This window comes from Plectropomus leopardus, chromosome 6 (genome assembly GCF_026936395.1).
Source record: "Plectropomus leopardus strain MGB_pleo_1.0 chromosome 6, ASM2693639v1, whole genome shotgun sequence".
NCBI classification, from domain to species: domain Eukaryota; kingdom Metazoa; phylum Chordata; class Actinopteri; order Perciformes; family Serranidae; genus Plectropomus; species Plectropomus leopardus.
The window spans coordinates 23201606-23215708 of NC_142181.1; the positions used below are offsets into that span (position 1 = coordinate 23201606).

The 14103-nt window shown below is 39.7% G+C and overlaps 1 protein-coding gene across 4 annotated transcripts in view; it reads right to left on the reverse strand.

Moving 5' to 3' along the window:
- The window catches only part of plch1 (phospholipase C, eta 1), an 80045-nt gene that overhangs the window by 35065 nt on the left and 30877 nt on the right, over positions 1 to 14103 (reverse strand). For all 4 annotated transcript variants that reach the window (XM_088079012.1, XM_088079013.1, XM_088079014.1 and 1 more), the window contains 5 exons: positions 12937 to 13083; positions 8582 to 8825; positions 8219 to 8348; positions 3374 to 3544; positions 2729 to 2822 (listed from right to left, as the gene is read on the reverse strand). In XM_088079012.1, coding sequence (XP_087935138.1) covers positions 2729 to 2822; positions 3374 to 3544; positions 8219 to 8348; positions 8582 to 8825; positions 12937 to 13083 — 786 coding nt within the window. The remainder of the gene's footprint in view (positions 1 to 2728; positions 2823 to 3373; positions 3545 to 8218; positions 8349 to 8581; positions 8826 to 12936; positions 13084 to 14103) is intronic.

Genomic DNA, 14103 nt, shown 5'->3' on the forward strand with positions numbered 1-14103 from the left:
GGTGGAAACTTCCCATGTCATGTACATTAAATGAAATGCCACTGAGCAGATGCTGCCTTAATTGGATACCTTTTTCCACCTAAAGAAAACCAATATTATTACAAGTGTATGATATATTTGGGGTATTTTATTCATTTTACCTTGCTGTCAGACAGTCCTCTTCTATGAGAAACAGCGTCTGTCATCTCAAAGCCACCAGATTCCATTGACAAAACAGTAATTTTACTTAGCAGAACACAGGAGTTGCTGATCTACCAGTGTCTCGATCAGTTAGGGTGTAATATAAAGCAGGAAAAATATTCCAGCACTTTGCACTTAGCATGGGCATGAGCATTTAGCTCAAGTACACACAGGGCCACTTCCATGGCTGCAAATGCTTTGTCTTGTTAGTTAACACATAGGTCATAGTGGGACAAAGCAGAGTGTTTTAAACATTGCTTGTTATGCAATGATCTTGCGTCCCTCTTGCAAAAGATTGACATTTAAATTTCAATATCCTGAAATAAGTGAACACTGCAACACAAAAACTTCTCTATTTCAAACTGCCAGCCACCAGATCATATCATGCACCGTCTACCAGCTCCTACCAGTGACATCTACGATATATCTCTTCATTTGCAGGTTGATCTCCAGGAAAACACCAAGAGATGACAGATGAACACAGTCAAACCAGAGCACAGTGGTTTCAAACCCGAGTGGTGAGGTCTGAAGCCATGCTACTGGCGGATGCACTTCACACAGCCATTTTTTTTAGGTGGTACAGCATGAAGAGGAGTGAGAGGGAAGAAAGCATCCTTTCATCCAGAGAGGGGGGGGTAAAAATGAGACAAGAATACCAAGAGCATGAAAAATCGGAAATAAGCCAGAAAGCAGACAAGGGAGAAGAAGCAGACACTTAATGTGGAAATGGAGACTGGGGAGGAGAAATGGAAAAATGTGATGTAAATATGGGAAAATAAAAAAATTGACATGGGAAGTCGGAGATCAGTCTGGACATGCAATCTTGTCATGGTGCCATCATGGCTGAATCCAGATTTGAACAGTACGCTGTGTGACATGATGAACTGCAGGTAACAGCTCAACACACACCAAAAAGATGTTAATGTGAATCTGTTTGTACATTGCTGTCACATCTATGCGCAAAGCGTGCTTAAACACACACATTTCCTGCCTGCAGGCGCACTGGTCTGATCAGTCAGACACACACAGTGTTAGCCTTCATGCCTCCAACAACAAGATTAGTCTCACCCTTCCTCCTCCCCCTCTCATCTCCTCTCCCCATACCCACTTCTCTCATTCCTGTCGCACTCTCATTTTCTCTCTCCAGCCGCCCTCATTCTGACTTCCCAATTTTTCTCACTCCTGCTCTTCAGTCCTCACTCCTTCTTCTCCCTTAAGCTCACCCTTCAGTTGCATGTGGCATTACCTTACATGACATTCAGAGATGAAGACTTGCAAAAGACAAAATCTCAAAACATTCATTGTCATTCTTTTATCTTTTCAGCTATTCATTGCCAGCATTTCAGGTTTTTATTATGTGGATTAGAATTTACCATAAATAGTAAAAAGAGGGTTGATATAAATGTCAATTGAATTGGTATTTGCTCTATGATTAAAAAGCCAATGATCAGTATGTAGGATTTACGGACATCTCTTGGCAGACATTGAATAGAATATTCATTGCTATGTTTGCTTGTACCTGAAAATAAGAATCTTTTTGTTTTTGTTACCTTAGAGTGAGCTGTTTATATCTACACACAGAGTGGGTTCTCTGCCATGGAGTCCACCATGTTGCTTCTACAGTAGCCCAGAATGGAACAATCCAGCACTGGATCAAGATAAGGCCATTCAGTTTTTTCAGTCTTCACATCGGTTCTCTAACATGCTTGGCACATGGGTGAATTTTCAATTCTGCAACCTCATCACTAGATGCCTCTTCCTACATAACTTTAAATTTTAATTTCTTTTTAAAAAAGACATGGTATTTTTGTGCCTCTACACCAATGACAGCAATGGCCAGAGGAAGTAGGTTTTTCAGGTTTCCCATATGTGCATCCCATTTTCGTGAAAGCCATATCTCACACTAACACACTAACACTTTGAGGGAATTTCTTTTAATTTGGCATAAATGTCCACTTGGACTCAACAATAAGCTGATTCGGTTTTGGTGGTCAAAGGTTAAGGTCACTGTGCCCTTGCATCCATCTCACTCTCTTGAATGTGGCATCTCAAGAATACCTTGAGGATTTTTTTTTTTTTCTTAGCACACAAATTTGGCACAAACATTGCAAGATTCATACAAACATTTGGCACTTGGACTCAACAATTAGCTTATTAAAATTTGGTGGTCAGAGATCACTGTGACCTCACAAAACATGTTTTTGGCTATAACTCAAGAATTACTCTTATTTCCTCATTGTTAAGCCATTTATCATATAGTGTTTACAATGGTGTAAGCAATTATCATTCATTTTGTGAACTGGCCAGTGTCACATAATCATAAGCAACACAATTTGTTCGACTCTGCGCTTGCAAACACATCCTTAACAAACTCCATAATGGTATAAACTGTATCAATACATGATTTTGAGATCTGTTTTGTAAGGATGTAACAGAGTAACTGATGAAGTTGCATACTGATTGTGGGCAATGACAGATCAGGAAGATGAAAAAAGAACTTAAGAGAAAGAAAAAAAAAGACATAAAAAAATGCATGAGAGAAATTTACCTTCAATCCCCATGACGCCTCTTTGTTTATTCTCATCAGACACCTCAAACTTGTCAATGATTTCTGCGATGTATTCTGGAGTAACATTGGCCATCTGTGAGAAAAGATGTAGAATGATGATTTAATTCCAGTGTAGCTGCTAACTGCAGCCAGAATGATATCCCATCTTTATAACACATTTGTGTCGCTATTAAATTAATTGACAGCCATGTCAAACAAGCAGTCTGAGAACAGTATTAATGTGGAGTATTGCGGGCTGGAGGCGGTAAATACAGCATGATGAAAAATGACACCATTGCAGTGTAAGAGAGAAAAGAGTGTGTCAGAAACACAAAGAAAAACACTGAAAGAAAAAAAAGGAGCAAAGAAAAAGTGTAGGGAACAAGAAAGGGGATCCCATGAGACAAACCAATTTTAGGCGTGATAGATTGGCTTAGTGGAGCAGATTCCTCTGGGCAGACAGCTGTGACGGAGGGAGTTACATGTTAGACTTAGAGACGGAGAACAAGAGCATAATCAATCTTCTTTGTGTGGCTGGATCTAAAATTGAAACGGCTGATTGGGGGGACTGTAGTTTGGACACCTCATCATAAAATAACATGTCCGGGGTTAACATCTCTGCCTGAGTATTTTATTGCCTCTCACCTTCTGCTCATTGCGCAGAAAGTTGGCGAGCTCCTCCGCTGTCAGGTGATCCTTCCTGTCACTGTACGCCATCATCAGCAGGAACAGGTCCCGTCTCAGAGACATCATCTTGTAAAAGACGGAGAACTCCTCGTATGTCAGCGTGCCCTGCTGATCGTCTGTGTCAGCTTCCTGTGAGGATGAGGAGGTGACATGTCATCTGTGACACATCTCAGGCTATTATATTCTGATGGTTAGTGTGATTCTGTGTGTGTGAGTCACATAGTCCTCAGCTGAAACAAACGGAAATTACTGACTCACAATATAACAATTCTTCCATCAAATTTTATTTTTATAAGTGTCTGCTCCTAACAACCGCAGCTTCTTTGTCTGTAAATGATGGCCGGATGGATATGTCACTTACCACTGACTGGTTGGGCCAAAACAATAACAATAGGCCTCATTCACTGACCATTCTTATTAAGAAGAAATGTCTTCATAAAACCCGTTTATGCAGTTTTCACCAATTGTTTCTTATTGAGGATTTGTTCTTCGGTTAAAATAGATTCTGTATATTTAAATTCGAGAGCATGCTTACACACATTTAAGTGCTGACATGTCTGTGAAAGATATTGTGTTTTTGTGTTTTCTTCAGTTCTACAACTGCGTAATCATTTAAATGAGAATACTTTTCATTTATAAAATTTTCTATAATCATTTTAATTATTTTACATAAAGCATTGTGGTCTTTTAAGACAAACACTACACCAACAATATAATTCACGTCAGTTATGTTAATAGGACCCATATCGTCCGAGTATTAGTGACTGATCATGGTATCAAATATCACGTTCAGTTTGGAAAGGTGAGACAAAAAGTGACAAAAAACATTCAAAGTAAGCTATTTATATCTTACAGAAACATTACATGAAATAGTCAACCTTCCACGTTTTCTCCCCTCTCTCTCTGTCTCTCTTTCAAACACACATGCGCACCTTGGAGAGCACTGCTGGACTCTTCTCTGTCCTCAGTGTTGACAATTGTGCTATTTTAATGCATACAGTTTGCAGCTTGTTGGGTAAGTGATTGATTAATGCATATTTTTAGCATCAAGTGTCTTTTTTGCATTATTTTCTATCCACCATTGATGCAACTAAACATTACAGCTCATTTGGAGTTCACATTCAATCAACTAGCACACAATTTCAACTTATGTTGAAAAAGAGATACATAATTATAAGAACACAGATGCAAACAATTCTGCTGTGTAAAAACCTGTCTTGAATCTGAAGTAGACTTTTCTTCAGACCTTTCTTAAGAACAAATTTAAGAAAGAAATTAAGATATTGGTGGAATGAGGCCCAATGACCTTTCATCTTAACATCAGCTAACATGAACACAGTGCTGATACTGATAATGAATAAAATGGCGTAATGGCAATTCACTCTGAATATCACGCTGTAATAAAACCAATAATTACCATCAATACCATCCCTGCCAATATATATATATCAATGTCTAAAATTAGAAGATATGAAGACTTGTCAGCTATAAAGGGTAACTGCTGTGCACATGTGCAGGTGCAAACTGTCTCATCTGTTTTCTCTATCTCTTGCCATATTTCTCTCTTTCATACTGATACAAACAAAAAAACACACTGGCAAGTGTGCACAATGTACCAGTCTGTATGATACAAACACATTACCTCTGCAACCAATACACTACATGTTGCCTGAGGACACGGCACGGCCTGCTGCTTATTCTCTCCAGCCACCTCACTCTGCCCGCTTGCTGGGATCCGCTGTCTCGTATTACCTGGATCTCATGGGGACCCATTGACTCCACACCAAATCTAATAATACCGCCTCCATCACACTACCATAATGAGCTCGTTGTGTGCATTGGGGACTTGATCACAGAGAGAATCTACACACAGCCAGCAGGATAAATCACTGTAAAGGACTTTATCAGCAATGCATGGACAGAAAACAAACAGATTCAGGGTATTTTAAGCTCAAGCACAAGCTGTTCCGGTTTGCCACGCTGTCATCTGCCAATGCTTAAGTGGAAAGAGAAAAATTTATGAAATTTTCCATCTAATCTAAACCCAAAGAGAGAATTGACTTTTGGAGCAAAATTAGAGTTTAGCCCATTATGAAAAGATAAAAACACTTCGAAGTCCACAAATCTAAAGTGCTGGTGATGGAAAAAAGATGGCTTTCAGGGGATATTTTGGATAGTTTTTTTTCAAAAGCAATAAACATACTGCAAGGCTTTTTCAATTACAAGTCACCGAACTGAAATTTAGCTTTACTGTAGTCAGGAGGTTTTCACAAGACCCATTTTGTATCATGAGTGAAATTTTCCAATTTCAAACATTTACAAATGTTTCCTCATTACATATCAATAAACATGTTGACATAAGTTCACAAGTTAATCAAAGTGTCTGCGGTTTTGGGGGCCCCTTGAGAAACCCAGGGGCCCCTGGAACCCCCTCCTTTTGTAACGCCCCTGCTACTGTCTTGGAGGCTGTCATAGCCGGCTGGCTGACATGAGAGGGCCCAGGTGCTGACTCTATCTCTCCCTTCCTTCAGCAGACATCTACCCTGCATTGTTGGTTTTGGTTTGGTTGGTTTGGTTGGTCCGTTTATGTCTTAGTTTAATAAAATATACTTGTTTTTACTAAATCTCTTGTGTGGACTCCCTCTTTGTCACATTCAATAAGCCAGTTTGTGACACTTGTCATGGTTTCATCTGATTCATTGTCATCTGACTATAATGTCCCTTGTCATCCTCACTAGTACTCCAAATATGATGATGTTCAGAATTTAATTCAGGTTATGTAAACGGCATATTTCCTTTGGATTTTCAGAAAAAGGTACTTCCTCCAAAAGTCATTTTTCTGATTAAGACATGTGGGATATGCCATGAGTGGAAAACTTTGAAAAAGTTGTGGAGTATGCACAACTGTATGAAAACAGGAATATCAGTGGAACATCACATAAATCAAATATCTCATGACCACATACCTCGATGCTGATACTGGGACGATATAGTAGGGTGGACTATTGGTGCTTTCACAAAATACTAATATAGAGATTTTTTAATTATTAATCATCAGTAATGTAAATATTATGACAGCTAGAACAGTCTAAGTTCAGAATATTATATCACTTCACTGTCATGCAGCCTTTAAAACCAAGAAAAGACAACAGTTACAACGTTACAATATCCAAAATCCAAGAGGACATCTAGTCTCATACCATGACATCAATACGATATACTGCCCAGCCCTTGAAGGAATACAGCCTTTTTCAAATAAGGCAAAAAACTGAATATTTGGTGTATATAAATAAAGTCATTGTAATACAGAACTAACCACACCTGCTGTTTCAAATGATGCATTTTCCCACCTACCGACCCAAACATACCACCTGACCAGTCACCTCTCTGATCTCCATTAGTTGTCAGGGCCAGCATACTTACCCGCATTTCCCCTTCTCCAAAGATTGTCTTTATTGCCTTGTTGACTCGACTTTGTAGCCTGTTTCTGCTCTGCCTGCCTTGCAGTCCTCGATCCCTTGTGTGAGTGCTGGATGCCTATCTGGCTTCATGCAGATATTGACTATATTTTTTATCTGTTTAGCCCCTAAACATCTGCCTTGAGAGTCTGCAGTTGAGTCTTCATTCCTGAGACAGCTTACTGAACACCTTTTGAAGCTTTTGAAGGAGGTCAGTTGTGATAGATAACCAGAAGTTGTCTCACTCCCCCTCGAAACTGGCCAACTCACCCAGGTGCAAATGAAAGATCAAAACAAATGCTCTCTAATCTCACAATTAACTATCCAATTAAGTTGGCTGTTCAAAGTCAATCACACCCACTAGAGCAAAAGAAAATTTGTGTTTGCTGTCAGTGGATAAAAGAAGAAAGTGAAAAAGTGTTGCTGCGCCCACATTAGAAAAGCCAGTATGTGGATTTCTGACATTACTCAGTGTGACTTCTGTTTTAAAAATTGAAGCATCTTTCCCCAAAAACATCTTCATCTTTTTCTTCTTAAAGTGTCTCTCTCGCCTATGAACATATGAAATATTTCTGATACATTTCGGAGTCACTCGAATGCACATAAAAATAAAAAATGCAACAGTAATTTGACGTCAGTCACCTCAAATATTTATGCACAAGGAATTTAATGTGTTTAAATGAAAGCAAAGCTCATTTTTATTTAATAAGAGGGCTTGATATGTATGTGAATAGCTTGGTAATTAATTTCTCACTGATGTGGCGATGCCTCAAAAAAGAATGTAAGAATAATTTATTGTACATGCAAGATGTAAAATAGTGAGTGTTTTAATGATTTTTTTATCCTTTTAATTAGAATACCATACCATTAACTTAAGACTGTAGGGGCTGTTACATTTGACTGTATAAAATAATGGATGTAGCTACCACAACGTCACCCACTGGTTTGTGGACTTCTGTTTTGAATCCTTGACTATGGCATTTTTTGTGCCAGAAGTGACTATATTTATTTTATTTCAAATATAACATTATACCTTAATAAAATGTAAACAAATATAAAAATGTAGCTGTACAGTTGTCATGAATGACCAAATTAGCAACACAGAACAAAACCATTGTTTGTAACAGGCTGCAGACATGTTTATTTCTGCGGTAAAGTTGGGCGTTTTAGCATGGGGCTTAAAGGGGGATTGACTTGCTTCTGGAGCCAGCCTCAAGTGGCCATTCGAGGAACTGCAGTTTTTGGCACTTTCACATTGGTTTCATTTTTCAGCCCCAGAGGTTGCCACTTGGCTGTACTAGCCAGAATTTCATATTTAATCAACAAAATTGGTTTATATTCTGACCTGAAACATTTGTTTGACCTTCCTGCGCGGCAGATTGACATTCAGCTTGTGGAGAAGTTGGTAGATCTCTTCGATGTTCAGGAGACCATCTCCATTCTTATCGGCCTCCTCAAATGTCTGCTTCAGCCACGTCACAAACACACACATTAAGGAAAATAAGGAATTTATAATCAACTCTATCAGCATAATTTCAAATATTTCAACTCAATATAACATTATTTTTAGAGCCAGTATTTAAGAATACTGGGCTAGAGGTGGATGAAAACAAATATATCAATAATATATCACTCGGCCTCTAGTGGTGCTGCATATTTGGTTTGAGAGTGTGTGTTTCTAAACTCTTATCCATTTTTCAAAGGATATTGGTCATGTGTGCGCTGCCGTTTAGCCAGCGAGTCCTCATCGCTGATCCCGGCCATCAGGTAGCGGAGGCCAGTTATCCAGGTTCTGGCTTCTTCTGCATTTGAAGTCACCAGATCGAGGGACTCCATGTGGTTTCCATGGTACACTGTGAAGCAGCAGGCTGGGTCGAAGCTGCCCTCTGCATGTCGATGGAAGATGTCCGATTGACCGCCCTCCGTTACTTTGTACAGCGAATCTATGGTGACTGAGAAAAAAAACAGATCACTTTGATTATTAGATAAAAAGACTCATTCATGATCTCTGTCTCTAGTTAACATTATATTGACACTTAAAGTATAAGGATGGTCTATTGCAACACATTCTCACTCCGAACTAGTCACATGGTGACGGTCGGTCAGTGACCATCCACGTCAGCTTGTGATGTTTTAGATACCCTTGCCATGTCAAGCTATGACGTGCTGGGTTGCCGCTATGGTGATGTCAACAAATGCATGTGCATTGGGATGATGTCATGGTGGGATTAAACAGCCCGTTACCATGATGTCAACAAATATGTGGTGGGATGAAGCAGCACGGTCCCTTTGTTCACACCACAGCGTGGCCCGTCATGATGGTTGGGATTAGGCACCAAAGTCAAGGTTGGTTAGGTTTAGGCAAAAAAGGCACGTAGTGTAAGAACACACACACCCATGCACACACACACGGGATGCAAACTCCAAGCTCCCGCACAAAAGTCAGTTGTTTGTGTGATCCACCTACCTTCACACCCACCCACCAATAAGCACACTCATGCTCCTTAATATGACTTGGGTATCCAACCCGTTCTCACTCTGAATTTGGAACGTCAAAGCTCGATAATTAGTGTTTTTGTCAATGGAGTCTGGTGGCTTTAAAATAACATTCTCAGCTCCCTATTGTAAGGGCTGTCTGACAGCAAAGTAAAGCAGTGAAACTAATGAAAATATAGCGCACACTTAAACTAAACCATTTTTTTTTTTTTTTTGCCCAAGAGTTATTCTAAATAAACAGCCACATTTACACAGCCTATTCAAGGCAGTAATATTTTGCTGTAAGGCCGCCTCACTGTTCTGTATATAACATCCGATTGGGAAAACGGGAACAAAGTGGTTTTGTCTCTGAGCCAGAAATGGAGGTAGTAACAGTGCAGAAATGAGGTCAATGTAAAACAAAAAGCCAGAAAGACATGACCATGTCTGGCATGGGTATGTAGTTTTGACAGTGTGTTATATGTGCGTGTGTGAAATTTAAAAAGCAGCTGCAATTACAAGCTAATACAAAGAAGAAAAACAGCAGACGTCTGCAAATAGAAGAGAACAATGAGGTTCAAGAGCTCCTTCACTTTAGAGCAGAGATGAGCTCAGCCACCATATCACAGAGAAGGTAAATGACTGTGATTGACATGTTGTGCCACTGTTATTGTTTAGAAAGTGCTGCCAACACATGTGAAATATGTCACACTAGAGGCCGAGGCTGTTGTGTTTAACTGTCACGCCTCTTTTGGTTCCACAAAAGCAGATGCTATTCAAAATCACACACTGGAGCAGGATGATGCCGCCATTGTTTGGTTCTCTGTAAACACGCAGAGAAGGAATAAAGAAGAGACTTAGTAGCAGCCCTATAGCACAATCTCTGTATAAAAAGGGCCACTGTGATTCAGTCTCTTCCCAATTCCCAATACATTCTAACAACATAGGGATGGAGCAAGTTGCCTGAAATCAGACTTGTCAGAATCAGAATTGTCAGCTTGGGCCTGGTTCAAACACTCAGATCCAGGGAAATGGAGTAGGCAGAATAATTAGACAAGTTTGAAATGGAGTACAGCAAGAACTTTTTGAAAATAACCATGACCAAAACTAAGTGAGTTCTAACTTGCTCTGCTTTTCTCTATCGTGTGTGGTTAAAAAAAGAAAGAAAAAATTACAGAGAAAGCAGTTCCTGTAAGCTTTAGAGTGCATCACGCTCTAATGAGATTGAAGTATGAACTCAGCTATTTTTGATTATGTGTCTTTGTTAGGAAAGAGAAACAGCCTGCAGTTATCTGCGTCCTGTTTTACATATTTACACAACTATCACTTCACCTTGCTTGTTTTCTCCCCTCACAGATGTGAACCTTTAACATGCTGCTAAAGGTGTCTTGTTCAATTAATAAATTTATTAATGACTCTAATCAACACACTAATGTGTTTTCCTTAGAATAATGAACGTTAATGTTTTAGGGGGGAACACAATTATGTTTGATTAAGTGATTAAATAATTAATGGTAAAACAATTGTGTTTAATTAATTGCCTTCTTATCCAGCCCAAAATACCACTATTATAATCCACTCCAAAATTATCCATGTCCACTTTCCCATTACACTCTCATCCCGTTACATAATCTCATCTCTGAAATTCTGCGATGACTGAAAGTAACAATATGGCAGCCTGATTTTGATCCCGCTCAGACAGATAGCGAACACATGCACGCATGCACACACACACACACACACACACACACACACACAAAGCGAACACACATGAAGAAAGAACGGGGCAGCTATTTTTTGTTTCTCTTAATCATGTCAATACAGAGGCTTCGCTAATGCTGACAGCCTACACACATACATTGGCATTTACATGTGGGGCCAGGTCGTTAGACAGATGTAGGTTGAAACATAAAGCCAAGTGACAGTGATGCCATGAGGGGGCTAGAAAAGATACGATGATAATCCCCTCAGAGTCGGTGTGGCTCCTTCAACAGACATTCTGGGAAAAGCAGGAAAGCATTAACAGAGGCAATCTGCAGAGCACTTTGTAACACTTCCTACAAAAATAGTGTAGTAGGCTATTATTGCTACCGTTATGCAACTTTAACGAATCATTCCGGTTCACAAAAAAACAAAGTTCAACAGGGCAACAAATGGGCAGACGATAGTGTACAAAGTACAAGATTTCACATCCTGTTTTCTGTCTGTGGCACAGGATTTTTCTGAAACAATGTCTGTGTTGTGTCTGTCACTGCCTGTATTTTTTCCTTCTTATTTTGCTGCACTCTGTACGTGTCTAGAGCTCTTAATAGCATGCAGGTGAGGGTGGGACATTACAAAAAGGCGGGCGCCAGACCGTAAGCAGCACACATCTAAGAGTAAAAGAAAGCTACGAAATTGTGGACGCAGCACAAAAACAGCACAAGTACAATGAGGCAAAACGCCAAGAGAACAAAGCTTGTTTCACAACGAGAATTAATCTCGGTTTCACTTTCATTGGCACGCACTGAAGGAGAGGATGGAAAGCTATGCTGAGTTGGTCATTTTCTCTTGGATATCGTGGTGCCAGCAGTTAGCTTAATTAACTAGTTGACTTTTCCATTACAATAAATGCAACACTCCTATAGTAATGGCGAGCAGTATATGTACGCTTCTGGTATAGCCAGGGTGGAGGGGCCAAATTTGACTGTTGTTTTCACAAGCAGTAACCTGCATAGTATACGTTTAAGTTAAGTTTAGGAAAAGATTGTGATTTTGGTTAAATCTTTATAGCACACTGTGTCTCACGCTTCAAGTAACTTTAGAGGGTTTTTTTGTATTAAACCAAGAACACAAAAGAAGATAACAAGCACTGCAATCAATTAATTAACAGATATATGCTTCCATGTAGCCATGACAGGAGACAATACTTCAAATATGGAAGAAGCCTCAAATTCTAAACCATGGATGCTTCACACATATCTTCAACCTGGCAGCACAGACAACAATCAGCACAGTTCCTTAGTTGATATGAGGATCTAAGGACAGAAGGATGTCGTATTCTATAAAGCCCTCTGAGGCAAACTGTGATTTGTGATAATAGATTTTATAAATAAAATTGAATTGAATTGCATTGAAAAACATAATTCCCCCCATCCAGAGCAGAGACATAACATGAAATCAAATATTTTAACTTAACATTTTACAGTTAAGTTCAGTCAAAGATGGATACAGCAGTCTGTCTGTAAAGTGTAATAGATGCTTTCAGTGGACAGGTTGGTTAAAAATTTCTATCATTCACCTTCTCTAACAAATAAGTTTGTCTATGCTGGTGTTTTGTTGCTGACTGCTCATATTTCCTGCTCCCTTAAACCTTTTAATACAAATACTCCAGTTAATTAAAACTGCACTTCCATAAAGTTGGGGTTAGAAACAATGGTCAAAATCAAAGCAGCAAACACTGAGATAGACAGATTTTTAGTCCCCTGTAAAGGGCAAGCTTCAAAAATGCTACAATTCCCGCAAAGCTACTCCATAACATCTATCGTTTTGACCTAGACCTTTTCAACTCAGTACCACGTATGTGTGTGCGTGCTCATGCATACTCACTCTTGGCCTTCTCACTCTTGCGTGAGGGCTTCCAGCGAATGCAGGAGCGATGATCATCCAGGAAGAAGAGTCTCACCAGCCCTTTGGACCCCGCCTTCACCTTCACCATCTGTGTCCCGGACTGCATCACGCTCATGCATCGCTCCACTGAAGAAGAAAAACACACAAACACAAACACTGGGGTCAGTGAAGCAATATATTAAGACACAAAGGCAGCAGGTGTCTGGCTTTACTTGTCTTTTCTCAGGAAGAAGTAAGGCAAAGTGTCACAGCGTCACACAATTAGCGGAGCAGCCAGCAGCTGATGTGAGTCAGAGTCCAAACTGCAACAGAGATGCTACTGTGTGGACACACAGGGCTGCTTTTCTGTTTCCCACTGACCTGCTGCTGAAGCAACAGAGAGAAGGAAGAAAGAGGCCGAGCTCATAGAGAGAGACGGAGCTGATGTGTCTCTCTGTTCTCGCTGTTCTGAGTTTCTTGTGGGCTGTTTGAGAGGAAATCTACACATCATCCTGAGGCAGGTGGAGGATAGGTCTGTGTTTAAGGCTGCTTAAAAAGTAGTAAAGCAGTTTTAACCCCTCAGCATTACAAGGGATATTTTGGCCAGCACATTCTCAATCTCCACTCTTCAAATACCAAAGCTTGATCAGTGGTTATAGGTATCCCTTCGGCATCAGTTTTGGCTTCTCAGAGGGAGGCGTGTCTATTTACACTTGTTACACACATTGTATCTACAACACTAGTAAAAAAAAAAAAAAGCAAGAAAAGTTATGTGGTTAGCTTTAAAAAAACATTATGGTTGTGGCTAAAAAAAAAAGGTACGTTTGTTACTAATGTTATGTCGTGTCTTGTGATATACGTCACATTTATCATGTAACATACATCCCTAGCAAAGTATTGTTACACATACTAGTACACTACATTATTATTAAAATAACTGAAAGAACTTTTGGTTTCACACTGGACAGTAACTGCGATTACAGCATTAAAATGCAGCAGTTGCTCAGTGTCAAAACGTGCTCCTGCATGGTGCATCTCACACCACAGCTAAAGAGTGCCTCAGTGAACTGGTGTCTGATGCCAAGAGCCAAGTGTCTGTTTTTGACAAGTTGGGAGAGGGATAAAGTTGTGTTGAAGCAGAAGGCATGGATTTTGTTAAGGGGGTTT